At 59.2% G+C, this 26,349-nt stretch overlaps 3 protein-coding genes across 5 annotated transcripts; 1 reads left to right on the top strand and 2 right to left on the bottom strand.

The window, feature by feature from the left end:
* Positions 1-214: 214 nt before the first annotated feature.
* On the bottom strand, positions 215-8,685 carry XKR7 (XK related 7). Its single transcript, XM_074888096.1, has 3 exons — positions 8,258-8,685; positions 2,069-2,268; positions 215-1,989 (listed from the first exon to the last, which is right to left on the bottom strand). The coding sequence occupies exons 1-3, from the start codon at positions 8,683-8,685 to the stop codon at positions 1,037-1,039; spliced, it is 1,581 nt and encodes a 526-aa protein (XP_074744197.1). The 3' UTR covers positions 215-1,036.
* A 2,905-nt stretch (positions 8,686-11,590) lies between these two features.
* TTLL9 (tubulin tyrosine ligase like 9) lies at positions 11,591-25,642 on the bottom strand. Of its 3 annotated transcripts, XM_074888101.1 has the most exons (9): positions 25,469-25,642; positions 24,797-24,971; positions 22,842-22,909; positions 22,288-22,405; positions 18,160-18,245; positions 17,492-17,606; positions 17,327-17,422; positions 11,910-12,018; positions 11,591-11,602 (listed from the first exon to the last, which is right to left on the bottom strand). In XM_074888101.1, the coding sequence occupies exons 4-8, from the start codon at positions 22,302-22,304 to the stop codon at positions 12,012-12,014; spliced, it is 321 nt and encodes a 106-aa protein (XP_074744202.1). In that variant the 5' UTR covers positions 22,305-22,405; positions 22,842-22,909; positions 24,797-24,971; positions 25,469-25,642; the 3' UTR covers positions 11,591-11,602; positions 11,910-12,011. The 3 variants fall into 3 exon arrangements, 1 of the variants encoding a protein (XP_074744202.1); XR_012631398.1 differs by lacking the exons at positions 11,591-11,602; positions 11,910-12,018; positions 17,327-17,422; positions 17,492-17,606; positions 18,160-18,245 and adding an exon at positions 21,431-21,492; XR_012631397.1 differs by lacking the exons at positions 11,591-11,602; positions 11,910-12,018; positions 17,327-17,422; positions 17,492-17,606; positions 22,288-22,405 and having other exon boundaries at positions 18,159-18,245.
* On the top strand, positions 13,650-15,799 carry PDRG1 (p53 and DNA damage regulated 1). The gene is made up of 5 exons (XM_074888100.1): positions 13,650-13,787; positions 13,890-13,965; positions 14,092-14,166; positions 15,044-15,124; positions 15,444-15,799. Exons 1-5 carry the CDS (start codon positions 13,704-13,706, stop codon positions 15,524-15,526), a joined length of 399 nt encoding a protein of 132 aa, XP_074744201.1. The 5' UTR covers positions 13,650-13,703; the 3' UTR covers positions 15,527-15,799.
* Positions 25,643-26,349: the final 707 nt, after the last annotated feature.

Consider the following 26,349-nt stretch of genomic DNA (forward strand, 5'->3'; position numbering starts at 1 on the left):
GGAGCTGGAGGGGGACTGATGCCAATGGGGGGGGGGAATGGAAATGCCCCCCCGGGCAGGAAGCGATGCCAGACCCGGGAGGGGAGAAGGGCCGGGGGTGAATCCCATTTTGGGGAGCCCCGGGAACGCCGGCAGCCCCACATGACCCCCTCAGCGGTGCCAGCCAGGCCCTGCAACCCCCCCCCCCCCTCACCCCCACCCCCCCCGGCCACAGTGGAGGTAGAAAATGTCACACAAAATGTCACCATTCAGGTGAAAACAAACCCGATGAGATGAAGCGGTTCTGGTGGGGACAGGGGGGATGATGGGGTGCTGCTGTCCTGGCCAGAGCCAGGGGGCTCAGCTCAGAGCTGTGGGGGGGGCAGAGCCCACCCACGAGGGACCCCCCCAGGCCAGGGTCTGCACCCCACAGGGCAGCGGGACCCCATGGAGTTGGAGACATGACCCGACCCTGAGCCGGGGGAACGGAGGATGGAGATGAAGGGGGTCCCCCCCCGGGGCCGGCGCTGCAGGGGGTGGGGGGAAGCGGGAGACATGGGGGTTGGCCGGGCCCCGGCTGTCCCCTGCCCCAGGGGGTGACAAGCCCCACGGACACCCCGGTGCAGCCACGCTCCAGCCCCACGGCCCTGCTGTGGCACAGGCACCCGTGTCCCCCGGTGCTGCCCACATCGTGCCCCAAATCCCTCGCAGCTGCCACCCCCCCCAGTCTGGGGCGCCGTCCCCATCCCCATCCCGCACCACTGACATGGTCGAGGGCTGCGGGGCCGCAGCACCCACCACCTCGGGCTCAGGCACCGGTGAGGTATTTTGGCAAGGACAAGCCCCGGGGAGGGAGCCGGGGTGGCCACCGCGGAGTGGGACAGGGGTCTCGGCTGCAGGAGGGCGGCACGGGGGGGGGATAGCACCAAGAGACCTCCCCGGCCCCCCGCCCGCGGGGCGGCAGCGCCGGCAAACCCAACGGAAAGGCAAATGGCTGCGAAGACGCGGGGCAGCCGGGATGGCACCAGGAGGGTCCCGCGCATCCCCCCACCTCGCCCTACACGGTGGTCTCGTACTCCAGCACCTCCTGGGGGGCACCGGGGGTGCGGTACTGCAGGCGCGGGGTGGTGGGCGACGCGTATTCCAGCGCCAGGATGGTTTTCCGCAGGCGCCGGTCGATGAAGTGGGCGTCCCAGGCCGGGTACTTCTTCCTGGGCAGGTCAATGCGGATGACGGGCCCCTCTGTCCGCGGGGCGCGGGCGGCCGGCGCCGGCGGGGCGCAGGGTCTCACCTGGAAGACGGGCACGCAGCTGTCCCGCTCCCCCGGCGCCCCGTCCCGCTCCCCCCCTGTAGTCCGCGGCAGCGAGCGGGGGGGGCTGGTGACGGCGTCCGCGGGGGATCCCGGCACCGGGGCCGGTCGCTGCCGGAAAATGCAGCCGCCGGCGCGGGGGGTGAACATGGGGCCGTTGGGGTGCAAGAGGCAGTAGTAGATGAACATGAAGAAGATGCCGAGGGCGAAGCTGGAACTGACCACGCAGACGAGGATTAAGGCGTCGAAGTCGGAGGTGGTCTTGCGGTCGTAGTAGAGGAACCAGAGGATGGTGAGGGCGGCGTTCTCCGACAGCGTGATGATGTAGTAGATGCACATGCGGTAGCGGCTCCGTCCCTCCTTGACGTTGAACCAGCAGAAGATGTAGATGATGCCCACCACCATGTTGTAGATGATCTCCTCCCACTTGGACATGCAGAAGTCCGTCTCGCCCTGGATGATCCAGAAGGTCATGATGCACCAGTGGGTGACGATGAAGATGCCAAAGTAGAGCTGGAACACGGAGGCGAAGAGGGCGAAGGCGATGGCGCGGGCGGCGATGGTGAAGAGGTGCCACAGGATCTGCACCACGGCCCCCTTGTAGGACATGGGCATCTTGTCCTCCCGCGAGTCCCGCAGCACCTTCTGGTAGGAGGCGATCATCCACGCCAGCGAGACCAGCGAGGCCGAGGCCGAGAGCCCTGCGGGGAAGGGCAGTGAGAGCCTGCAGCGGCCCGGGGAGCCCCCCCGCAGCCACCCCAGGCCCCCGCTGCCCCTTACCCTGCAGCGGCTCGATGCTGTTCTGCTGCACCATGATGCTGAGCTGCAGCACGAGCTGGGGCGCACTCTTCAGGAAGGTCTCCAGCAGCCGCAGCATGCTGATGTCTGCGCTCTCAAACATCATCCGCCAGTAGAAGTGGCGGCGGCGGTGCTCGGCCTGCCAGCGGCTCTGCAGCCCCAGGTACAGCGTGCGGAGGTACCTGTGCGAGGGGAGGGGGCGGGAGGGTGAGAGGGACCCCCACCGCCACCCGGCACCCGAGCTCCCCTCCTCCCCCTGCCCATGCCAGCCATGTCCCCGTGGCTGCTGCCAGCCCACTCCAGTGAGCACGTCCCCCCCTGATTTGAGGCCAGGGAAAGCCCTCCCCGTGCTGGGGGCCTGGGGGGCTGCAGGGCAGCAGTGGTGCTGAGCCCCTCGCGGCCCACCCTGGGGCCCAGAGATGCTGGGAAGGGACACTCTGTGCAAAGCCTGTGGCCCTGGGGCTCACCTGGCCACCACCCTGCTGCCCACACAGCCACCACCCAGTGCTGCCCCTGCGCCCTCCCTCCCTGAGCTGAGGATCCCACACGCAGCCCCGCTCTCCGGCCACCCACGGATTTGGGGTGCCCTGACCCCAGCCCTGCATGCCCGGCTGCTTCTCAAAGGGGATATTTTTGTCCCGGCTGGCACGGAGCCCCCCCTGCCCTCCCTGCCCCAGCCTGGGCACCAGCTGGTCGTGCCGCGCTGCCCACGGGAAGCTCCCGGGCGCTTGTGCCGGCGCTGCCTCGGCTCTTGGCAAGGCTGCGGGGCGCGGGCACATGCCGGCCCCGGCCATCTGGTCATGGGCCGGGGGTCAGCGGAGGTGTGCGTGGCACCGCCACACGCGCCAGCTGAGTCACCACCACCAGGGACCCCTCCCCGCGGCACAGGGCCAGATCCCGGCATCGCAGGAGGGAATGCGGGGCTGGACGGGCAGAGGGCATCCCCGGGCAGTCCTGCCCACACCACGGGCCGTGGCTCTGCTGCCCTGGGGGGAGCTGGACAAGGAGGGAAAGAGAAAGGTGAAGCGGGAGGTTGTCGGGCCATAAAGCCGAGTGAAACCCTCACGCAGAGCGACGGCCTCTCCGTCAGCTCCAGAAAGTGCTTCCAGCCGACTCCATTAGCCCGGAGCACGGCAGAAACCCTGATCCCAGCACTTTCAGCTCATCCGTCAGCAGCAGGAGGCAGGAGCCAGCCCTGCTCCGGCTGCAGGGACAGCTGGGGCCTCCCCCTCCCTGGGCTGTGCAGCCCCGAGACCACCGTGGGCCACTGAGGGCCCTGTGCCACCCTGCTGCCATCTGCTCCCCCCGGGCAGTCCCTCTGGCTCCCTCGCTGTGGGCACGCTGCTCCCACAGGACTCTGTGGTTGTCCCCGGTGAGGCTGCCTGTCACCACCTGCCCCATCCCCTCCTGCCTGCCCTGCTGGGAGCCCCAAAAAGTCCCCCCCGGGAGCTGGCCACTGGGCAAGACATCGTTGTCAGCAAATTACACGATTTTAGTAGTTCCGCCTCAATTCGGCGGGGGCCGATGGCAGGCGGGGCCAGCCCAGCTCCTGGCCCCCGCCGCCTTCTTTGCACCAGTGTCGAAATGACGTTTTAAAGTCCACCTCGGGGGGAGCAGCTAATTTTAGCCTTTGCCGAGGCCCATCCCTCGCGGCGCAGGGGGAAAGGCCGCAGCCACCCGACTCCTGGCACAGACTTGCAGCCCGATGCCACCTGCTCGTGGGCAGCCAGGCCAGCGCTGCCCTGCCATGGCCGCTGCCCCCCAGCCCCTCGCCCCTCCAGACGCCCCTCCCAGCCCCGCAGAAGGGCCCAGGGACGTCCCCCCTCGCTGTCAGAGTGCGAAGCGGGGGACAGCGGACACAGCACAGGGGGGAAAGCGACCCGAGAAGCGGAGCCCAGGATGCCGCGGGGCATCGCGGCTGGTCCCAGGGCATTCGTGTGTGAGCGAGACCCAGACACTGGCCACCTCATCGTCTCCCTGTAATCAGCCTCACTAATTGGGCTCATCAGCACCACGATCCCGCCCGCAGTCCCTCCACGCAGAGACCCCAGCACCGCATCGTCCCCGCGGCACAACCGGCAGCTGCCGCGCACCGTCCCCGGCTCCTCGGCTGCTCAACGAGTGACCCGCGGCCTCCCCCGGCTTTCGGCAGGGGCACAATTACTCTCCGTCTTCATGTCAGCTCCATAGATCTCATTAAAACGAGATTTCATCTCCCATCAGCTTGCCAGAATGAAATGTTGATTCTTATTTGTTATGCATTTGATCATCCCGTGGTGTTTCAGCCCAGAGAAACAGCCCCGCGCTGACGGTGCACGGCGGGTGTTTACCAACCCAGCGCCGCGGCAGCTGCATGGGAAATACAGAATCAATCACTTGAAAAAAAATCATTTAATTTTCAAAAAACTGATGATGAGGCAGAAACCGACCGCGAGAGCTCTCAGGGCTAATTGCTCCCTCCTTTGTATTACAAAGAGTAACCCAACGAAATCCCCGCAGCGGGAAGGTGGTGGGCTCAGGCGGGCGCTGGCTTTGCCGGAGCCCCACCACGGCCGGGTTTGCTGCCAGCGTGACTGTTTGCCCCCAACTCTCAGCGACCGACTCCGGTTTTCAAGTGGAAAAAAAGAAGTGCGAGGAGAAAAGCCTGGCCCTGGTTATAACCAAATCCACTAATTGTCATCCTCAGATGCAAAAGGATGAGGGACCCCTCGGTCTAAGAGCGAGCGTCACGGAGTGTGATTTCCCTAGAAGGTAATTTGGGATATCATCCCCGAATCCATTCTTTAAGAAAGGAGAAAATTCTTCCCTGTTACAGCCATTTTAAGCCTTTACACATCCCACCAAGTCAGGTCATCGTGGAGAGCTGCACATGTGCCCAGCTGGCACGTCACCGCGCTGACAAAAGCCCCCGTGTCCCACTGTCCCCACAGCCCAACGTGCCTGGGGTCCCCAGGGTGGGTGGGAGCAGCCGAGGCCGCTCGTGCTCAGGGAAAGGCTCAATCCAACCCTAAAAAGCCCCTTGTCCCGCTCACCGGGGCCAGGCAGGGCCCCCCAGCCAGTGACTGACCCCAGCTCTGGGTCCTGCAGCGGGACAAGCTGACACCCCAAAGCTGGGTGTTCCCAGGGCAGAACAAAGCCCCAGGGACCAGAGGGGTCAGGGAGGGGGGAAACTTCGGGGTCCCAGCTCTGACACCCCTTGGGACCCCACCCAGGAAGCTGCCGAGGGCGTCCGTGCCCCATGGGGCTGCCACCAGACTGGCATCGGGACGGAGGGGTGGCACCAGGTCCCCAAGCCAGCAGAGGATGAGGGGACACAGGCTGACGGGTGGAGGACCTGTGGTGAAGGGGACATCCCAGGTCTGGCCCTGGTGACCCCCAGGCAGCCAAACCAGGCGTGACCTTGGCCTAGAGCGGACATGGGGGCACAGGCAGGGCTGTCCCCAGCGCAAGGGGACCCGCAGAGACACCCCAACCCGCTGCCAGCCCACGGAGGTGGCAGGGCCCCCCTGGCACGCTGCTGGTGTGGGAAAGCTGGTGACTTTTAGCCAGCAGAGCAGGTGACAATCCCGGAGCTGCAAAACCATCCAAGCAGCAGCCCCAAGCGAGCGACGGCAGCGTGGGGACAGCTGGGGACGGGCCTGCGCCGCTGCTGCTCACACGAGCACGTGGTCACACAACCAGCACCATCTCCAGAGTGAGACGGATCCGTGGCGGAGGATTTGCACGTGCGTCCTGAACGCACTGATGACAACTAACTTCAGCAGCTTCTCGTAGCGGCTTTAATTTGGGAGAATCTGAGAGTTAACGCTCAGAGCTGCCTTTGCAGCTGGGAGGCAGCTGCGTTTTTGTGATTCGGGGGTCTGTGTCACAGCTGGGGCTCGGGGCTGCACAGCGAGTGGTTTGGTGGGGGTGAGACCCGCGGGGCAGGGAGGAGGCAGGTAAGTCAGGGAAGGGGGAGATGCTTGGCAAAGGCCACAGTGCCCTGGCTGGAGAAAAGCCTTCCCTTCCCATGCAGCATTTAGTCGACCCTTCTTTAACTGCCACATCCACCTGCACCGGATCCAACCTCACTAATGGGTTTAGCAAACTGCATTTAACTGGTCATCCGAGCTAATCCCAAATCCTGCGATTAGAAAGAGCCTCAGCTGCAGCTTGAGACCAACATGTCCTGGAGGGTCAGTGCTGAGAGTTATCGCTTTAATTGGCTTCAGAGCCTCCGTGGTGCAGCGGATCAGGAGAGCGTGGCTGACACCACCGGGGGCAAAGCCTCCGCCTGCAGCCCAGCCCAGCTCAGGCCGGGATCAGGTAATTGCCCGCAGGGTGCCAGGGCCAAGGCCGGCTGCAGGCGGGCTCAGCAGGGAGCTCCCATCCTCTCCCTCGCCAGCTCCTCTGGATTTGCACCTATCCTGCTGCCAGTGTACCCCGAGAGCTGCCATGGGGCTGGGTGGGATGGGGAGGGGCAGGCGGTGGCTGTGTGGGGAGGGAAGGAGCAGGCTGCACCGTGAAAGGAAGTCAGACATCCCAGGGGCATCCCAGGAAAAGCAAAGAGGGAGCGGAGGAGCCTCTGGCCTACAGCAGCTGAGGAGGGGAAACAGCGTGGAAACCCGAGCCGGGAGCACTGCCTGCTCGGTGCATTGTTCCCGGAATTTGCCATTGTCTCCACTCCCCTCCCAGCACCAGCCTTCCCGGGAAGCAGCTCGGTGCCAGAGCCACGGCTCTTCCCCAGCGCCCCGAGGATGGAGCTCAGCGGAGCTGGGAGGGAGCGGGGCCGGCTCCAGGGCACAGGGTGCCAACAAACCAACAAACCAACAAACCCTCAGCTTGGGCTCCTGGAGGGTCTGCAGAGCTGCAGGCAAAGGGCCGGGAGCTGCCACATGTCCGGGGCAGGCAGCGGAGCCTGGGCAGGCTGGGGGTGAACAGCAGGACCCCCCCAACTACAGAGAGCTCTGAGCAGGAGCAGAGGGATGTGAGCCCCAGGTTTGGGGCCTGGCAGAAGCACTTCACACCCCCAGGACGAAGGTGCCGTGGCCAGGCAGGGCTCCCAGCAGGCCCAGCACCGCCGGCCATGGGGACAGCAGGCCTGTGCCACCCAGCCGGGCTGCGGGGTGCTCCTGCCCGCACCCACCTGCACCCACAGCTCCTGCCCGTACCCACCCGCACCCAGAGCTGGGCTCTGCTGGGGGCTGCCCCCGCCCTGCCCACCCTGCTGTGGCTGCAGAGGGATTGATCCCTATGCCCCCCTACTCCGCCTTGCGGGCCCCCGCTGCACCCCGTCATCCCCACCCCTGTACCCCCACATGCTGTGTCCTCCCTGCTGCACCCTGTTACCCCGACCCAGGTCCCTGCTGCACCCGGGGGCTGCCTCCAGCCCCAGCCCAGTTCCAGGACCCCCTGTACCCCCACACCCCCCAGACCTCCAGACCTGCCCCAGCTGCAGGAGGTGGATCAGACCCTGCAGCATCCCCATCCTGACCCCCTGTCCCCCCCGTACCCCCCATCCCCCGGTCCCCCCGTACCTCCAGACCTGCCCCAGCTGCAGGAGGTGGATCAGACCCTGACACAGCCCCATCCTGACCCCCTGTCCCCCCTGTGCCCCCCATGCCCCGGTCCCCCCATACCTCCAGACCTGCCCCAGCTGCAGGAGGTGGATCAGGCCCCGACACAGCCCCATCCTGACCCCCTGTCCCCCCATCCCCCGGTCCCCCCGTACCTCCAGACCTGCCCCAGCTGCAGGAGGTGGATCAGACCCTGACACAGCCCCATCCTGACCCCCTGTGCCCCCCATGCCCCGGTCCCCCCGTACCTCCAGACCTGCCCCAGCTGCAGGAGGTGGATCAGACCCTGACACAGCCCCATCCTGACCCCCTGTCCCCCCATCCCCCGGTCCCCCCGTACCTCCAGACCTGCCCCAGCTGCAGGAGGTGGATCAGGCCCCGACACAGCCCCATCCTGACCCCCTGTCCCCCCATCCCCCGGTCCCCCCGTACCTCCAGACCTGCCCCAGCTGCAGGAGGTGGATCAGGCCCCGACACAGCCCCATCCTGACCCCCTGTCCCCCCATGCCCCGGTCCCCCCGTACCTCCAGACCTGCCCCAGCTGCAGGAGGTGGATCAGGCCCCGACACAGCCCCATCCTGACCCCCTGTCCCCCCATCCCCCGGTCCCCCCGTACCTCCAGACCTGCCCCAGCTGCAGGAGGTGGATCAGGCCCTGCAGCAGCCAGACGCAGAGGCGGCAGCAGCCGCGGGGGCCGCGGGCTCTGTCCTTGGTGCTGCCGGCGCCGTCCTTGGTGCTGGCGGCGAAGTCGTAGACGAACCACCTGAAGCTGAGCAGCTGCACCACGAGCGAGGGCCCGAGCACGAAGAGCAGCGTCAGCCCGAACCACCACCGCTGCCCCCGCACGTAGTAGTGGGCCGCCAGCCACAGGTCCGAGGCACCGTCCGCGAAGCAGACCAGGAGGGCGCAGAGCACCCAGCAACCGTCCCGCAGCCGGTACCGGCGCGCCGGGGGGGCTGCGCCGCCCCCCCGCCTCCCGCCGCCGCCCTCCGGGCTTTCCAGCCGGACGGCCGGGCCGCCGCCGCCGTCCGACTTCGCGGCCATGTTGTCGGGGGAGAGGAGGAGAAAGGAGGGAGCGGGAGAGACTTCCGGAGGGAGGACGGCGACGACGAAGCCCGCCCCGGCAGCGCCCGCCCCCGCCGGCCTCGCCCCGCGGCCGCCCGGCCCCGCCGAGACGATCCCCCCCCTCCCCAGTCCCCCCCGGGAAACGGCAGCCGCCCCCCAGCCGCCGCCGCGGGGTCCCCCGGGTGCCGGTGGGCGCCTCCCCGCGCCGGGAAGAGCAACCGGCCCCTCCCCGGTTGGCCCCGACCCGCCCCCCTGTCCCGGCTCGGTCCCCTCCGAGCCACCGCCCGGTCCCGGCAGGTCCCCCCCCAGGGCAGCGGCCGTGCTGTCCGACCGCCCCCCCCCGCCCCCAGCTCGCCCAGGACCGGAGCTCCCTGGGCCTGGGCTCCCCCCCGGCCCCGAGGCTCAACCCTCAGCCCAGGCACAACCCTGCTCGTGGGTCCAGCCCCAGAGCGGGTCGGGGCGGTGTGAGTCCCCCCGGGCCGGGCGGGTGGAGGTGCTGCGGGTGCCTGTGCCCTCCCCCGGGGCTGGGGCAGGGCCACAGGCCACCAGGCTCTTGCCCGAGTCACCTGAGGGTTGGACTTAAGCTGGACCTAAGCCCTGCTTTGGAGGGGGAGTCCCAGCCTTGGGAAGTCCCCCAGGAGCCGCACAAGCAGGTGAAGTGCCGAGGTCTCCGGGTGGACCTGGGGCACCGGGCTGCGGGCGTGTGGATGTTCCCAGGCTCTGCCCCACCGTCTCTCTGCCGTTCGTTGCTCATCGGAGTTGGGATGCGGCGTGTCCGGGCAGCGCGAGCGGCCGGGACCCCCGTGGGACACAAGGAGCAGCACCAGCGCCAGCATCCCCGGCAGCGCGGGGAGGCAAAGGGCTCTTCGCTCCCTCACAGCGTGAGGGGGATCCGGCCTCGGGAAGGCCCCCAGCCCGCAGGGACGGTCTCTGCCTCACTGCATTCCCGCCACCGAGGCTCAGCCCCGCATGTCTGCCCGTGGAGGAGCGACGTGCGTGGCTGGAGACTGGCCCACGGCGAGCAGGTCACAGCGAGGGCGAGCGGGCTTTACCTCAGGAGAGACGGCCAACTCCCAAACTCCACCTTGCAGAGCAGCAAGGGGGATCAGCACAAACCCGGGGTGAGTCTGGGTTCCTGGTGCACAAAACCAGGGGAGCAGGCGGCAGGGGAAAAGGTGTTAGAGGGAGCAGAGCCAGGCCCATGGCCGGGCTCTCCCAGCACTGCACCTATTAGCAGGGGTAACGCGACTTAAAGACCAAACCTTGAGATGCTCCTGACAGATCCCCTCGACAAATGCCTGCCTGGGGGAGGGGATGCTCCCAGCATCCCAGAGCCTGAAGAAAGGAGCTTTTCATTGCTGCCCGGCAGGGCCAGGGCCCCTTTGGAGGATGAGCTCCGCTGGCCAGAGCCCCCCCCAACACCTGGCCACCCCCAGCCCCGTTTGGGCTCCATCCCTGGAGCAGAGCCAGTGGGGGGCACAGCAGCAGGGAGAGGGGACCTGGAGACCAGGGAGAGACGGACCCACCTTCCTTCACAGACCATGAAACGCCCCCTCCGAAAGCGGAGTTAAACATCCACAGCCTGAGAACGTGGGGACTGTTGTTTGAAGTCTGATTTATCTTAACAACAGGCCCCAGCCGCCACAGGAAAAAATGAAAGAGGAAAAAAAACCCATAAACATCCCCGAAGTCTTCCCGTGCAGCTGTCAGCAGGCAGGGAGGGTTTCTAGCTGCATACATAAAAGTGCTGCAGGGAAGAAAAAGGAATATGCTGAAACCAAACCCTGCTCTTTCCACAGTAAAATACACAGCAAAGCAACACAGCCCCCGGCAGCGGGCAGGCAGCGGGTGCCTCTGCCCAGTTCCCAGGGGGCACATAAACGTCCAACTGGTCCAGACGGAGCTCCAGTCCCCGGGCTGGGTCCAGCAAAAGGCACCAGCTCCAGGAGGAGAAATCCGGGATGATTCGTGTCTGGCTCAGCGCTTGGCTGGGGAGAGGCCGGCAGCACACAGAGCCAGCTGCCGCTCGCTGCCCTGCGAGTGGTTTCCTGGTGCCCTTGGCGTTGCGATTCCCTCCTCCCTGCCAGGACACCGTCAGCCTGTCCCCATCCCCATCCCCAACCCTCCTCCTCGCCTTGCTGGGCAGCACAAGGGTGGCTGGAGGTGGTGGGAGAAGGTTTCCAGCCCATGGAAGGGGACAGTCACTGCCCAGCCAGGCCAGCACCACCCTCAGCTCTGAGCTCTGCAGCCAAACCCCAGCCTCAAGAGGCCGTATCCAGCACGTGTGGCAGGACAGACGGCCGGGGCTTTCACTGCCCACAGAGCTTTTTATCACCGCTCTGAAAAACGTGTCCCCCAGGGGGGTAAATGTAGCTCCAGCTCTAGTTGGGCTCCCAGCGCACAGCACGAGAGCCGGGCGCTCTTCTCTTCTGATCCCATCAAAGCAACAAGGAGCAGATGCTGCCTCTGTGCCTGGCGGAAAGCTGAGGCCAGTCACTCCGCTGAGTGGCTGCTGCGGTGTGAGGCTGCAGGAGAAACGCAGCCCCACGTCCCGCACCCTGTGTCCCACACCCGCCCCGTGTCCTGCAGCCGCCCCCGGTGCCCGTGTCCCACCGGGACTCCGTGGGAGCCAACCCGCAGACGCTGGATGGGAAGCAGCTGGTCCCTGATCCACTCTGTAGATCTCCAGCCAGCCGCCCCCACTGAAAAAAGAGCATTTTCCAGCGTTGGCACCCAGCCCCAATCCTGCTGCCTCTTTTGGTTGATGTCAGGAAAAAATCCAACCCGAGTGTGAATCACTCCCCGCCCGGCCAGGCGTGCTCGCCTCCGCCACTCCCCTGGAAGCTGCCTTCTTTCAGCACCCGCTGCCGCAGACGGAGGAGATCTGCCCTGTTAACTGTAACAAATGACTTTATGGGATTAGGGCCCGTAATCTTCCGGGCTGGGTAATCTCCCTTAAGGGATTATTTGCCCATGGAAGCCTGGTGACCACCAGCCAGCCGCCGCCTCGCTCCCTCCACCCCCGTCTCGGGCAGCCCTGAGGTGCGGCAGGGCTGGGGCTCAGCCAGCGCTTTGCGGGTGTTCTGAGGGCGCAGAAGCCCAGGCAAGCGCGCGGCACTCTCAGCGGGGAGGAGCAGCGCTGCCGCGGGGCTCTGTCCAGAGCGGGGACACGGGACACAAAACCCCACATCGTCCCCTGTTACCTGCCAGCACCGGGTGGGCTCCCCGGGCCCCCTCCTCCCACGGCGAGGCTCTGCCAGTCCGTGCCATCAGCGCTGGGTCTCCATTTCTCCGCCTCCTCTTGCTCACGGCCTGGACAGGGTGGAAAAAAGGGGATAAAAGCCATTTTGAGGGGTGATAGTTCCCCCTTCCCATAGGCAGGGTCATGCAGAGCAGAAGAGCGACGCGGTGCCCTGGCAGAGCCTTGTGGCTGCTCTGAGCTTCCCCGGGGGGCACTGGGGCTGGCTGAGGGCGAGCTGAGCTGCTGGGGCCGTGGCCGGCTCCCGTCCCCGGGGCCAGCAGGCCCTGCTGAGCTCCAGAGGAGCCACCCAGCTGCACCAACGTGGCTTCTTGCCCCACGCTCTTCATTGCTGTCACAGCCTGGACTGGGAGTCTGGGAAGTTGTAAAGGTTCTGTGATCCCCTCGGGTTAAATTAAGGTGAAACGACACCAAACAACCCGTTGAAATGTTTTACTTGCAGTAGAAACAACTTAAAGTTGGAAAAGGATCATAAGCGATGTGGTTTCTTATAAATCTATAAGAAAGAAAGGAAAGAAAAAGGAAGGAGAGAAAGAGTCAATGAAATCCGGTCACCACCCGAGGATCCAGCGTCGTCTCAGGTCCAGTGATCTGTGGAAACAGCAAAGTTTTCTGTCTCCTTTTAAATTCATTTTATCAGCTGATTTGCATGCTAGATGAGGAGAGGCAGGTATTCCACAGACTCGTTTCCATGAGAGACAAGGAGAAGGTGGAGCGGGGGTTCTGCGCACGCGGTGAGGGGGAGTGGGGTGCACCAGCCCCCTCCAGTCGAGTTGGTGGTGGCGATGTCCCCCCAGTGCCTTTACTTCTCCCCTGGTGCCCACAGGTTTTTGCAGATTTCCTGCTTCTTGAGCCGGTTTCTGGGGCAGGATGTCACCTCTTCGCAGGCCTTGTCACCTCTTCGGGCTTCCACCACGGAGTCAGTAATTAGTGATCCCTGCGCTTGATGATGGTTTCACTCAGCCCACTTTGAGGCTTTGGGCACACTGCGCCCTTCCCAAGAGCAGCCACACGGGCCACAGCTCGTCCATGAGCGTTTCCGTGTCCACGAGTGTCTGAGGCATCAATTCCTCCCGCGACTCACCCTCGCGGGGACCGAAAGGCCACGCAACGCCCTAAAGACCCTCCTGCCCGACACCGGCACCGCGCGAGCGGGGAAGCGCAGGCAGAACCGCGCTGCTGGCGGGGAGCGGGCAGCGGGGAGGGGCTGTGACGAGCCATGAATAATTCACGCGCGTGGGGACGGGGAGGGGGGGGGGGGTGTGTGGTGGTGGCTGCCAGCCCCGAGGGCTGAGCTGGGGGTGGCACGGAGCCAGTCCCGGGGTCCCCGCTCCCCGCGGACCGGCCCCCGCGCTGCCACCGCTGCGGGCGGGCGCCTCCCTCGCTGCCCACGCCCCGCCCCGCTGCCTGCGAGCCCGCCCGCGCGTGGGGATTTTTGGGGGGTTGTTTTGGGTTTTTTTTATTCCGACAGGCGGCCCGCGATAACCAGCCCCGCTAAAGTCGCACCGCAGCGGGGGTGAGCGCGGCCCCGCGGGTTCCCGGCCCCCCTCGAACCCCCCCACGCGTGGCGGCGGCAGCGCCCCGGGCCGGCCGCTAGGGGGCGCTGCGGCGCGGCCCTTCCCCGCGCGGAACCCGCCCGCGCGGCCACGGCGGCGACCCGGACGGGATTCCGGACGGACCCGGACCGGATCCCCACCGGACCCCGACCGGCCCGGACCGGATCCCCACCGGAGCCGCCATGGCGCGGGACCCGGCCTTCGTGCTGCGCTACCTGGCCGAGGTGGAGGAGCTGGCCGAGGACGTGCTGGCGGCGCGGCAGCAGGTACGGCCCGGCCCGCGTCCCCCCCTCCGCCTCCGGTAGCCCCGGTTGGCCCCCCCCGCCCTCGCCCCGGTAGCCCCCCGCTGCCTCTCTCCTCCGCCGCAGATCGTGGACCTGGACGTGAAGCGGAACCGGAACCGCGAGGCCCTGCGGGCGCTGCAGAAAGAGCCGGAGCCCGACGGTGAGGCCTGAACGCACCGGGGCCGCCTCAGTCCCGGGCCGGGCCCCCGGAGCCCCGCGGCGCGGCTGCGTGTCCGGGAGAGAAGCTGCTCGGTGAAATCCTTTTCCTTTTGCTCTGTCGCCCCAGGCAAGGCCATGGTCTGCTTCGGGGACATGTTCATCGAGCTCCCGCACGCACGGACCAGGGAGATGCTGCGGCAGGGTAAGGGGGGCTCGGCCCGAGCGAGGGGTTAGAAAAAGAAACTGGTTCTGCCCTGGACGTTTTCTCCTCTGCTTATTCTAAACTTGTAAATAGAACAAGAACAGGGTCAGTCGCTGATTTAAGAGCGGTGGGATCAAAAAGAAGGAACCAGGGAGTGAGTTACTGCAACTTTGTCTAAACAACGGGCGTCCGATAACGCTAAAGCGACTGATGGGAGGGGATGATCCTGCGCCAAGAGGTGCCACAAGAGGGACGATTGTCCGAGAAGAAAATCAGCAGGAACTGGGGAAGAGATCAAGGCGCTGTGGAGGGGAGGCTGCGACCACTGACTCATTTTAAAACCAAGAAAACGTGCCCCCACCCCGGCCTTGAGTTTGCGCAGAAGAATTAAAAGACACTGTAATTAAATGGAGCTGGTTTGTTAACCAGCGAGGGACAAAGCGCTAAACCAACCCACGGCCGCTGCAGTAAAGGTGTATTTGTGTGCTCTGACGTGTATAAATACACTGAAGCTCTTTTTGGGGGGTGCTGGCTGGGTGGGGTTAGCACCAGCACCCTGCTCTGCGCAGGATAAATAAATCCCTCTGGGTGTATGTTGGTGTGTCACACACCGGGTAACGACCCCGCTTGAGGGACAACACCTGGGCTTCAAAACACCCCAAACCTCTCGAGAGCAGTCACAGGCGGGTTGTGGCCGTCACAGCGCCCCGGGAAGCGCATTTGGGCACGGAGCAATGTGGGGCTCAGCCCCATGGGCAGGGTGGGACCCCCGGGCAGAGCCTGGGGCTGGGTTTCCCCATCCCTGAGTGTCCCGTGGCGGGTTCTGCCTGTGCCCCAGGGCCCACGGTCCTCCTCACTCCTGTCCCGCTTGTCTCAGACCAGGAACAGCTGGATGAGGAGATAAACAACCTCCGGAAAGAGCTGCGTGTGAAGGTCAACCGCCTCTTCGAAGCTCAAGGTAAATGCTCCTGGTTTGGAACCGTCTTGATCTCTGGGAGCAGATGTCATGTGTCGGGAGGGTCCAGAAACTCCTGAGCTCTGTGTGTTCCTGTAGCCTCTTTCCCACAGACTTGGCAATTCCTTCCCTGCTCCAGGGAATCATACAGCTCCTGGTGCGGAGCTGTCGCCCACCAACACGCTAAACAGGCTCCCACATCACACCAGGGTGACCCCACGTCAGCTTCCCCGCCCACCCTGCAGCCCCTCTAGAGTTTAACGTGGACTGCTTCACTTATTTTGTAGCAAAATCCTGATTTTTTTTCCTTATATTGTCTCAGGTAAAGCTGAGCTGAAGGGATTTAACCTGAACCCCATGACCGCGGAGGAAATGAAGCTAATCAATCGCATCCTGGAGGGCTGAGGTGGCCGTGCCATTGTCACGGTGTGTGTTCGGGCTGTCACCTGAGGAGCTCATGCTGCAATAACCATGGCCTTTGGGGGTTGCGGGAGGACATCGACATGCCCGGAGCCTGCCCTGGCTGAGGTCCCTGGGAAGCATTCGGCTCCTCAGCTACGCCGCTGCCATTTCCTTGGATCACGAACCCTTCCCTGCGCCTTGCTGCAGCCTGGGTGGCCGGGACATGGCTGGGGTGGGAGTGGGATTATTAAAATCAGAGCAGCAAGGCATTCCTAACTCCGTGTGGACATTCCTTGTTGGGTTTTTACGCGAGCGCTTCTGGCATTTGGCTTCAGAGCTGGTTCATTGTCACGTCGGGAACAGGAGTAGGAGGCGTTGGGAATCCACGGCGTGCCCGAAGCACAGAAGAGCGGTTGTGAGCGCCTGTGGTATGAAAACAAAGCCAAGCTCTACATCTGAGGCACGTCAGGAATCTCTTTAGAGATGTGTAGGGAGGGACAGGAGGAGGCAGCATCCTTTTAGTCTCGCTGTGTAGACAAGATGAAGTAGAAACAGTAGAAAAGATGTTCTACTGTTAAGTTGGAAGGCAAGAGACCACAGAAATGAGGCTTTCAAAACTAGATGAAGGGCTGAAATATATGTATATTTTAAAAAAAAACAGCCTGAAGAGGGCTGAGCAGAAATAGTCATCAAGCCTCTCTTGTAGTAAAAGGACAATTGATTTAACTAGTAGTAGTTTCTTCAAATGTTTTAAGATGTATTGTCTTTCACACCACTCCCTTTAGTCTGAACTTGTTACCCCAGCACAACTTGGTTAAGACCATAACATTTTTTAAAATTGTAATTAATAATGGACTATAGTAGTTTGATTTTTTTTTCTGTGTACAGGAAAGTGTCTGGGTCCTGCCAAGCCCTTTCTTTTTTGAACTTCTGCAAAGAGATTTCTGGATAGAATTTAAAAACTTTAAAGGTGGCTGTTGTTCCTGTTTCTGTGGCTCTCAAGGTAGCTCACCCATCGGGTCAAACCTCGCAGGCCTGACGCAGAGCTGGGCCTGATCCCTCGCTCTCTTCCCTTCTGCACAGCCAGGCAGATCTTTAAACCCAGCACCAGCGTTTTCCTGGCTCCCTGACCACCTCCCAGCCTAACAGGGCCAAGGGGCCTCCTCCAAGCAGCCCAGCACCACCCTGTCCGGTTCCACACACGCTTCAAATTATGCAGAGTTCCAAAAATGCCCCATTTCAGACTCCTTAAAACTGAGATGTGGTTTCTTTAAATCTAAAAAGCCAACTACCATTGCTTGATCTAAGTTTTAAAATTCTGTAGCTAACGCCACGTACCCTAAACGTACATCTGCAAGAAGCGAGGCTGTCCACTTCAGGCTTAAGTTTCAGATACACAGATCAGAAATAACATGGACTTACTACCTGAACTGTTTGCTTGCAGCTTTTCCAGAAAACTGCATCTCTCCTGGAAGCGAGTGGCAGTACTCAGTGCCAAGACCCCCGTCAGAGCTCTTACATAACCCGTGTAGTACAGCCAGTCGGCGGCTCCGTAACGTGATGGCGAGGTTATTTTTACAGTATCATGGCAACAGGTTTTCTGCTCTGACACGTTTCCATAGTAGTAGCAGGAGGAGGATCAGGTGCCTGCCTTCCCTAAAAGCTTCATTTTGTCATGCAGAATGTGTTTAGCCCCTTTATTTTCTTACACGGTACAGAACGGAGCGCTGGCAGGGCAGAGGGACAGCCCAGAAGCCAGCACCCCTTGTGCCCCGTGCCACCATCACACAATATCTCACTCACTGCAGCTTCCAGGCTGGGCAACCTTCCGAAGCAAGAAGCCAGTGTCTTGTGCTGAGCCACCAGTGTCCAGAGAGAAGTGGGAACTGCTGCTGCCTGCTATGAGGAAGAGAGAGTGAACTTCATCCATGGTGACCTCTCCCATCCCAAGCTTGGGATCAGCATTACACTTGCTGCTGTGCAGGAAGGTTCCTGAAAAGCTGCTTCAGTTTCTTCCTGTCATTGTAGCAGCCTGGGCTGAAAACGTTCACAGAGGAGTTACACATCCCCTTCCTCTTCCTTCCTGTAGAGGGAAGGTAATGTCCCACTTTCAGGTGAAGCTGCACTCGTGTTTTGTTAGTTAGAAACTACAGCCAGAGATGGTTGCAGGCACACTGAGCTGCAAACTGCAAATTAAAGTTACGATACACGTCAGCGTCTGGGAAGTACGACTTCAGAATCCGAGTGCTACTTCCCAACAGTAACATACACCACTAGCTTCAGGAAAGTGCCCAGCAAACAGTCACCACAGTGACTGCAGAGCTGGTCTTGCAGCAAAACTGGCCTATGAAGAACTCTGCTGTGACTTAACGCTTGGAAAGGGGGACTACGACAAAACTGTCCCCACTACATTGACCAGACCAAGGCTGGTCGCTTCCATCCACTTCTGGAAAGCATTTGCTCCTTTTACTCTCTTCATCCCGTAAGAGCTCACAGGCCTGTTCTTGTTCTCAAATGAAAGGCGTGTGCTCTCCCCTTGCTGACATGCAGGTGGCTCGGGGAGGCGAGCAGGGCACCCTGCCAGCCCTGGAGGAGGACACACCCACATGTGTGTTCACCCCGACGTTCTCACTCACCAGAGTGCCCAGGTCTCCCCTTTGCTGACGGCCCGTCGATCCGTATCAGGTCAAAGCCTCCAACATGCTTCTCCTTCCCTGTCAGCCTACAACATCAAACACACATCCTGAAGTACCTGAGCAATGACAATTATCTGTCTGCATGCAGGAATAAACTCCCAGACAATCAGAGACAAAGCTGGACAGCTGAAAGCAGCGGACACCTTTCTACTATTAGTACCTGAGGTTAGCAGAGTCGTAAAGTCAGTCACAAAACGCTGCAAGGCAAGCTGCCGGGGACAGAGCGCTCCAGAAGCGGTGAGTGCGGGAGGCACAATGCAGAAAGGCCTCTCCGAGAGCTCTGTGCAAGTCCCAGCTCTGACACAGACTCCGTTCCCTTTGCAGCCTCGTGCTGCTTGGCTTTCCCGCTCTGAAGTGGCAGCGTGCTTGCTTACTTTGCCCTGTTTCTGGAAATTCATCATTTAATCGCTATAAAGGTTAGAGTATCGTGATCAGTTGCCAAGAAAGACATGGAATCAGACCATCCATTCCAGACATTTTAATAAAACCCCCTAGAAGGTAATAAACATCTTTGCCTGCCTGCTCTCCCTGTCCACAGTATGAAATATGTCTTTGAGAAGATGACACTTGAGTTCACACTCTTCCTGGCTACTGGCACTGTGGGAAGGTGAAGCATTTACCTCCAGAAGCCAGCTGAGGAGATCCGATGACAGTAAATTAGGGAGAAACAGGCAGTTTTGCCAATGGTTCATCTAAGAGAAAGGCCTCTCCACAAAATCATTACCCTGCTAGCAGGCAGGAGTAAGTGTGAAGCAATAGGAAATCCAACCCTAAATCTCTTTCCCATGCGCTGAGCCAAAGAACATTCTGAGCTTATTGCAAAGTTTCTATTCCTGTTCTCGATGGTACTAACGAAAAAAATCCCTCTAGCTTCCAGAAAGACATACAAGTGAAAACCAAAGTCTAGCTGAAGCCGTAAACGCCGAGGAGAATTCACAGAACGAGCATTAACCCTTTTTCAGTGGCGGAATGTGGGTGTCTCCCGGGAACAGTTTCCGAGCACAACAGTGTTCAAAGAGCTCCAAGAGCCCCTGAGCACCCTGACGAGAGCGAGGACTTTCACTCCGATTCATTCATTTCCTGAGCAGCTCAAGTAACTCCAGCTCTTTAGGTGCGGGCTGCCTAAGCGGTATTTTGGTTTGAGGCAACAAACAGAGTAGATTGTGCAAATTAGAGCTATCCAGGCCCGCAGCTGAGCCACATTTATTTGCTCACTAGAAATAAAGCTGTCTCCAGTGGCACCATGTGAAATATGGGACTGAAGCTGACAGGACACAGGGCTGTGGCAGGTACACCAGCCACCACGTCTCGTTAGAGGGCAGAGTTAAAAAGAAATAAATTAGGGAAGACATTTCGTAGGAGAAACTGTCAACATAAATCATACCTAAGGGAAATTTCCTTACCTATGGTACCGCTGGCACTTTACATGATTAAGGCTGAAAGAATAATAATCCTATTTGCTTGTCATTTCTGAAGTACTATTTGCTGTTTCTGTTTTTCTCAACTCCTGTAATGACAAGCCAGTTGCGCTCTCGGGTTCCTGCTGTTGCAATACTTGAGTTGCATATGTAGCAGATAAAAATTCTGAGAATTTCAGCTGAACTTTAATGGTACATATTTTTCACTTAGCCAGTGAGAAAACCTGTATTTTAAAAAAACCTCTAGGGTCACATTATGTTTTAAAAGGCTTTTTTTTGCTGTTTTGTTTTAAATACCCTCGACTCCTGTGGAGTCCTTTTCCCCACGATTAGCAGAGCCCTTCCAGCTGGGGTCTGCCTTTTAGCCACGGGTTATGTTTAGTGCTGGCAGTCCAGTGGCACCGGCAGGAGGTTTATCAGTGCTGATGGGGCACTGCTGTAAGATATAAAGGCAGAAGAAGAGATGATAGGAACCCTCCATCCCTGGCAAGTGCTGTGATACTTGTGATATGCTGATACTTGAGGGGAACATATTCCAGAAATAGCCAGATTGGCAGGGTTTCACAACACAGGGCTAGAGATCCTGCAGACAAAGTTGCAGGGTGCTGCACCCAGCTAATAAACCCTGATACTCGGAGCAGAAGCAGCTGTAGCCTTCCAGATGGCAGCTCCCTTCATGTGAAACCATTCAAACCTCTCTACACCTCGCAGATCCAGGCTGGCTCCCTCTCAGGTGCAGAAGCATCACAAGAGACCCCAGTCCCAGGAAGAGCAGCTGACCTGATGCTATAACCCCTTGTATGTTTGTTAACACGTCAGGACATGTTAACACTCCTGAGCTGTGGAGCCCAAAGCAGTGTCTGCCACTGCTAATCACCTTCTGAACACTCTGGAGGCTGCAGATGAAAGCGTTGTCTGTATCCACAAAGAGAACTTCCACCGACCCTGCCCGAGCGGCTCAGTCACCCTCTCGCAGCCCTCAGGCACCCACACACAATTATACTGAGTCGTTCCCAACAGATGACCACAGAGATGCCACATGACTTTTTTCAGTCATCATCCTAGAGTCTCCACAGCCCAGCAAGAATTCTTAGTGAAAAGCCAGAGCCCAGAAGGCAGCGGCCACCCGCCCCACAACACAGCTAAACTCCTTGGGCTTGACTATTGTATGGCTACAGGGGAAAAAAAGGTCCCCATGAGAAGCTCCCTAACAGCAATCAACATCTCTTCTATCAGGGTACTGTGAAGACCCTCCTTTCCCTACAGACAAGGGAGATTTATCGAAGGGAGCAGCCCATAAGATGGGAAGTTCAGCACCATCCTCCATTACTCTCCAACATTGACACTCATCTCAGATTCACGAGGAATCTGACATCCCATTTATTTTTTTTTCTCCCTCTCTTTCAGCTGCCACCTCTTGAGAGAGGAAGCTTAACAGTGACAGTTGTGTGCAGCAACGTCAACCTTGCTGTACCTCTGAGGTCTTAGAAGCACAGGGCTAAGCTATAAGATATCTACATCTCAGAGGAGCGCTAACCAGAAAGTTATTAGGTTTAAAGTCAAAAAGATCAGCCTTATAGATGCACAGACAGCTGCAAAGCAGCATTAAAGCAGAACGCCTGCCCAGCCTCTCTCCTAAAGCTGCTCTCAATGAAATCACGTTTCTGGGTGCTGGGGGACACGGCAGCACAGCAAAGCGGCTGCAGCACACGCCCACGGCGTGGCAGCGGGCAGGAGGAGGTCAGCCTGCCTGCACCTGCCAGATGCCCCAACGGCAGGCAGCGTGTGCCCCTCACCTTCCCGCGATCACGATCAGGTGCAGTCTTTTGCACTGCCACGTTTGTGAGATGAACGTCTGGAATGAAGTAGATATAAGGATCAGACAAATACAGAACTCTCACTCTAAACAGTCCTCTTCTGCCTCAGTGCCAATTAATTGCCTTCCCTGTCTGTAATCACAGGCTTCAGCCACCTGAGCTTAACTCCAGCACCGCATGATGGTATCTTACTAAAAATTGCAGGGAAAAACAAAAGTCAGAAGTAATCAGGAGGGGTATCTAGAAAATGAGAGTGCCAGCCCCAAGCTAGTACTGCAGCTCATGGCTGGCATGAAGCTCGTTGTGTCACCACGTCTGCAAACCTCAGCACACCCCCACCCAAGGCACATGCTGTACCCCTGCTCTGGAAAGGCTTTTGATCACGCAGAACAAGTGAGAGAAGTGATGGATTTTCCTGTCTTCGCAGCCATCAGACTGAGCTGGGATACCTTTTGGGATGATGTGTTAATCAAATGAAAGCTATCAAACTCAATACGGTAGCAAGTGTGACAGAGGAAATCGGATCGTTCTCTCCCATGAATCACCCTGTCCTTACGTTCTGTGAAGCTGAGGAAGAAAGGCTGCCAAAACTCAACCACTAACATTAAAACCAGGACTGACATTTCAGCTTCAGTCCTAGCTGATTTGACAAACTGACATTTCCAGTGATCTGGTGACCCCCGTTTTCCAGAGAAAGAAAACTGGAGAGAGGCCGGGTGCGAGCGGCAGCGACAGGACAGCCGAATCCTCAGGTGTTTGCAGGAGTCAGAAGTGACAAGGTTTGTCTGATGCATGTAACCCCAAGCAGCAGAATGGCAGAGTCCTTTTCTTACCCTTCTTTACTGCACATGTGGGCAGGGTACAATGATCATCTCTGCTATTCAGAGGAAATCACGTATTCGGAAAGCGAGCAAATCCACCTCTGCGTAACCAGGCCTTCAGCGGGACGTACTGGGAGGAGAGGAAAGGAGCAACTGGGTGTTAAGGCAAGGAAATCCATCTCGGGCATAATAACGGTGGTTTGCACTTACAGCTGTCACTAGAGCATAAACTCTCGAGTCAGCTTTCAACCAAAAAGCGCAGAAAAATGTATCTTATAACCCAGGTGCTGATACTGCTGCCTAGTGTTAGACGTACCTAAGGTCAGAAGTTTATATACAAATCTGCACACAAAGTGTAGGAAGTCAGATCCCAGATAAAGTATCCGACCATGTGGGAAAAGCCACGGTGAGAAACTTTGCTGTTGCCCTGGGGAATGGTGAAGGGGTATTGCACGAGAGGGGCACAGGAAAACAGAACAAGTCACCAGCAGAAGGAGGGGGTGAAATAAGAGCAAGAAACCAAAATGCCTGTTGGGTGTTCCCTGAGGAGACAGGGTCGTTCTCACCTTCTTCAGTTCACCATATCCTTCAGTTTTTGGAACAGGAAAATTCCTTCACCTCATGATCTGCCAACCTACAGATGGAAGAGCAGAGTTACTGGCTTTAACATTAGCACTTCCCGTGGTTGCCCAGAATTTTGGTGTGGAAGCCCTGCATAACCCGATTCATCATCTGTTTGTATGCAAGCACAGTGATTTAAGGTTATGGGGGGAAGGGGACCCAACAGCAGCTCTCTAGTGCAAAAAGCTCAGATTTGTAAGTGTTAGGAGGATTTCTGGAGGAAAGGGCAGAGCAGGCAGCCAGCCTACGGGAAAGTTCCACAGGAATAAACAAACTGTCACATGCTTGCAGAAATATAAGTAACACAACATATGCTGTCGGGAATTTTGTTAAGTCACATTTTAGATTTGTGTATGTTACAGGAGAACTTAATTAAACCAGAAAGTCATGAAAGATGTCAGAGAACTATGGCAAGCAAGAGCAGAAAAATCCTGAAGACAGCCCAGGCTGCGTGATGGATTGAAAGTGGGTGACTAGTGGCCCAGATAAGCCACCCGAGCAGCTCCCCAGGGCGGTCCTGCAGCCCCAGGACGGGGCACCGGGCACATCCTGACCTACCACTGCATCCACGTGTGGGAGCTGGCAACCTGGGACGTCACAACACGGGGCTGCTCAGGAGCACAGACCAACAGAAGGAGGAACATGGAGTTTATTTTTACTTGTCTGCAAGTTTTGAGGTCAGCCACAAACTATTTCATTTAAGTTGTTGGTACAATTTTAGTAATCACAGGCTTTTCATATACCCTTGTCTACTGTGCTCTGGTTATTTACCACATTAATTGAGGTTGTGGGCATAAAAGCAGCTTAATAGAAGGCTTTTTGTTGCCAATTAACACGTTCCCATTTGTGGAGTTAGATAATCACTAGCTGCTATCCTCCTGGCTGTAATTCACGTTAGTTTGCATAATTACCTCCCATGCACTTCTCACAAGTGTGCCCTTACCCATGGGCCTGACTCGCAGGGTGGGGCGAATCCTCCTGCCCCAGCCTCCTCGCCAGACCCGCTGCGCAAAGCGCAGCGACTGCTCGCTCACAGGTCTCACAGATGGGTGTATTTTTAATTGTGCACCACAGCACAATACTCATGATATTAAATGGCTTGAATCATCTGGCAGAAGCAAGGCGTTTCTCAGCACCACGTTGTATTGTTGTAATTTCTAAAGGAAACACAATTTTTCCTTGTTCCTCAGGACACTGGCTGAAGTGGAAGTTGCTGTGTTCAGCGCAGCTCCTGGTAGCTGTAGGTTTTTGGGGACAAATGTGGTTCAGAGCATGAGGCTACACTTCAGGTCTCTAACTGCAGAGCAGAGAGAAGCTAATGCCAACCAAATCCATCCCAGCTTACTCTCCAGGCTGCTCAGGGAATCTCCTGTAATCTCTTTGCATTCTCAGGATGGAAGTCTGCTCAGTAGGTTGGCTGGATTTACACCAGCTGACATCTAACGTAGTGGGATTTCCCTAAAACCAGGAAGATGTTTTCTTAACTCCCTCTTTAGGGGCTGCCCTAGGAGCCCAATTCGACAGCTGCCCTGCACCCACCTTCTTGCACACCTCCAGCTGAACTGAAAGATTTCAGAGCATGAACTTGGCCATAACCCCATAGTGAGCACCCCTGGGAGCACAGTCTGTTCCTCCACACTTTATACCTTCACTACTGAATTAACTTTGGCTCTATAAATAAACTGAGCTTTCTTTCAACTGCTGAAGTGAATTGTTGCACAAGAAGAAGTGTTGTGGTAGTACGTGTTGACCAGGAAACTGGCCAGGAGCACTCCTGCTCCCAGCCACCTTGCTCTGCCCAGTTCTTCCTGCGGATTTCCTGCATATTTTCCTCCCCCTCCGCAGAACGAAGGCATCCATTCATCTCTGTCTCACTCTCCCTGGGAGACCACATACTTACCGGTTTCATAATCCAAGCAGTGCCAGGATTCTTGCGAAATTCTTCCACAAACAAATGGTAATCTGAAGGTTTTTGGAATAAAGGCACATGCTGTTGCCTCAAACTTTCCTGCTTCTCTTTCTAACTGCTTCCGAAAACTCTTCAGATTCTTCACTAGGCAGTGCTTCTGACTCAGCTGGGTAGAAAGAGAAATAGAAGGCTCAGCACAACAAATGCTCCCACAGCCTGACTCACTTTAATTGCTCTTGGGAAGTTTCTGGGGATCAGCTGCACCACATACTCTCAGAAAAAAAAAAAATAAATACAGAAACCATTGAGAACTGTTTTTTCTTTGTGGAGCAGGCTTGATTTCACTTTTTTGTATGTCTGCATGAACACAGGAAGCTAGAACAGAGCAAATCCATGTTCCAATCCATGTTCTACCATTTCTACCGTAGCCTTCCCGTGCAGCCAGCACCCTCCTCTCCAGGCCAGGCAGCGCTGCCCACCCCAAGCCTGCAGGCAGGCGTTACCCCCAGGGCCGCAGCAGGTTCCAGCCCAGTGTCACAAACCACCCTGGGCCTCCGTTCAGCCACGGCTGGCGAGTGCAAAGGCTCAGAGCAGGAACACGTCCCGCTCAGCCGCTGCGGCAGAAGCAAAACCCCGGAGAGAACAAGGCAGCAAGAGTTTTACCTGTTGCAGCTAAACCTGCCCACGGATACAAACAAGACTCCCCAAAACGCAGCCATTTTGGAGGCCCTATCGTCACACACTGTCCCCAGGTGGTTTTAAGGCCACAGCTCCTTTTGCTGGGCAGAGGGGACACAGCCCAGGTGCAGGAGGCTAGAGCTGCACTGGGGCACGCCTGGGCTTTAGTAGCTGCCCCGGGGGTGGGCCTGGGCCTGGGCCTGGGCCTGCGCCTGGGCCTGAGCCTGCGCCTGGGCCTGGGCCTGCGCCTGGGCCTGCGCGCCCGTCGCCATGGCGACCGCGCCGCCGCGCAGCAGGGGGCGCTCGCGGCACCGGAACCCCGACACTGCCGCCCCCCCCCCGCCTGACACACACCCCCCCCCGCTGTGTCCCTGCCCCCGGTGTGCCCCCTCGGTCTGACCACCCCCCAGGCCTCAGACTGGTCACTCACCCCCCCCCGTGCACCATGTCCTGGTCCCCTCAGCTCCCCCAATCCCCTCGGTCCCACCCTGTGGGCTCCACACCCCCCTCCATGTCCCCCCATCCCCTCTCATCCCACCCTGTGTCCCCCCACTGCACCCTCAGGTCCCCCACCCCATGCGGGGCTGCACTGTGTCACCCCCCAGGGGGCAGGGTGGGGGGGTGTCCCCCTGACCCCTGGCTCTGTCTCCATCCCACTGCCCAGTGGGGACCAGCACTTCCCAGTCCCAGTGAGCCCAGCAGCGGCCCAGTACCGGGCGCAGGGTGGCAATGGGGGCAGTGAACTGGTCTAAAAACTTCTAAATCCATCCCAGGACGCTGCTCGGGGGTGGGGAGCAGGGGTGACAGGGTGGTGGGTGACAGGCAGTGGGGGAGCCCTCACCCGCTGGACCCCCCTGCTTGGTGAC

This window comes from Strix uralensis, chromosome 18 (assembly GCF_047716275.1).
Source record: "Strix uralensis isolate ZFMK-TIS-50842 chromosome 18, bStrUra1, whole genome shotgun sequence".
Lineage (NCBI taxonomy): Eukaryota > Metazoa > Chordata > Aves > Strigiformes > Strigidae > Strix > Strix uralensis.

Excerpts from the sequence above, each read along its gene's own strand:
- XKR7 (XM_074888096.1), bottom strand. The coding sequence starts at position 8,685 with ATGGCCGCGAAGTCGGACGGCGGCGGCGGCCCGGCCGTCCGGCTGGAA. Across the intron at positions 2,269-8,257 it reads CAGCTGGGGCAGGTCTGGAG|GTACCTCCGCACGCTGTACC; the intron begins GTACGGGGGGAC and ends CCCCTCGCACAG. Across the intron at positions 1,990-2,068 it reads CAGCATCGAGCCGCTGCAGG|GGCTCTCGGCCTCGGCCTCG; the intron begins GTAAGGGGCAGC and ends CCTTCCCCGCAG.
- PDRG1 (XM_074888100.1), top strand. The coding sequence starts at position 13,704 with ATGGCGCGGGACCCGGCCTTCGTGCTGCGCTACCTGGCCGAGGTGGAG. Across the intron at positions 13,966-14,091 it reads GAAAGAGCCGGAGCCCGACG|GCAAGGCCATGGTCTGCTTC; the intron begins GTGAGGCCTGAA and ends CTGTCGCCCCAG. Across the intron at positions 15,125-15,443 it reads CCGCCTCTTCGAAGCTCAAG|GTAAAGCTGAGCTGAAGGGA; the intron begins GTAAATGCTCCT and ends ATATTGTCTCAG.
- TTLL9 (XM_074888101.1), bottom strand. Across the intron at positions 17,607-18,159 it reads GGGGAGACCTGGGCACTCTG|GAAGGAAGAGGAAGGGGATG; the intron begins GTGAGTGAGAAC and ends TTCCCTCTACAG. Across the intron at positions 17,423-17,491 it reads CTTCCTGCACAGCAGCAAGT|CAGGCAGCAGCAGTTCCCAC; the intron begins GTAATGCTGATC and ends TCTTCCTCATAG.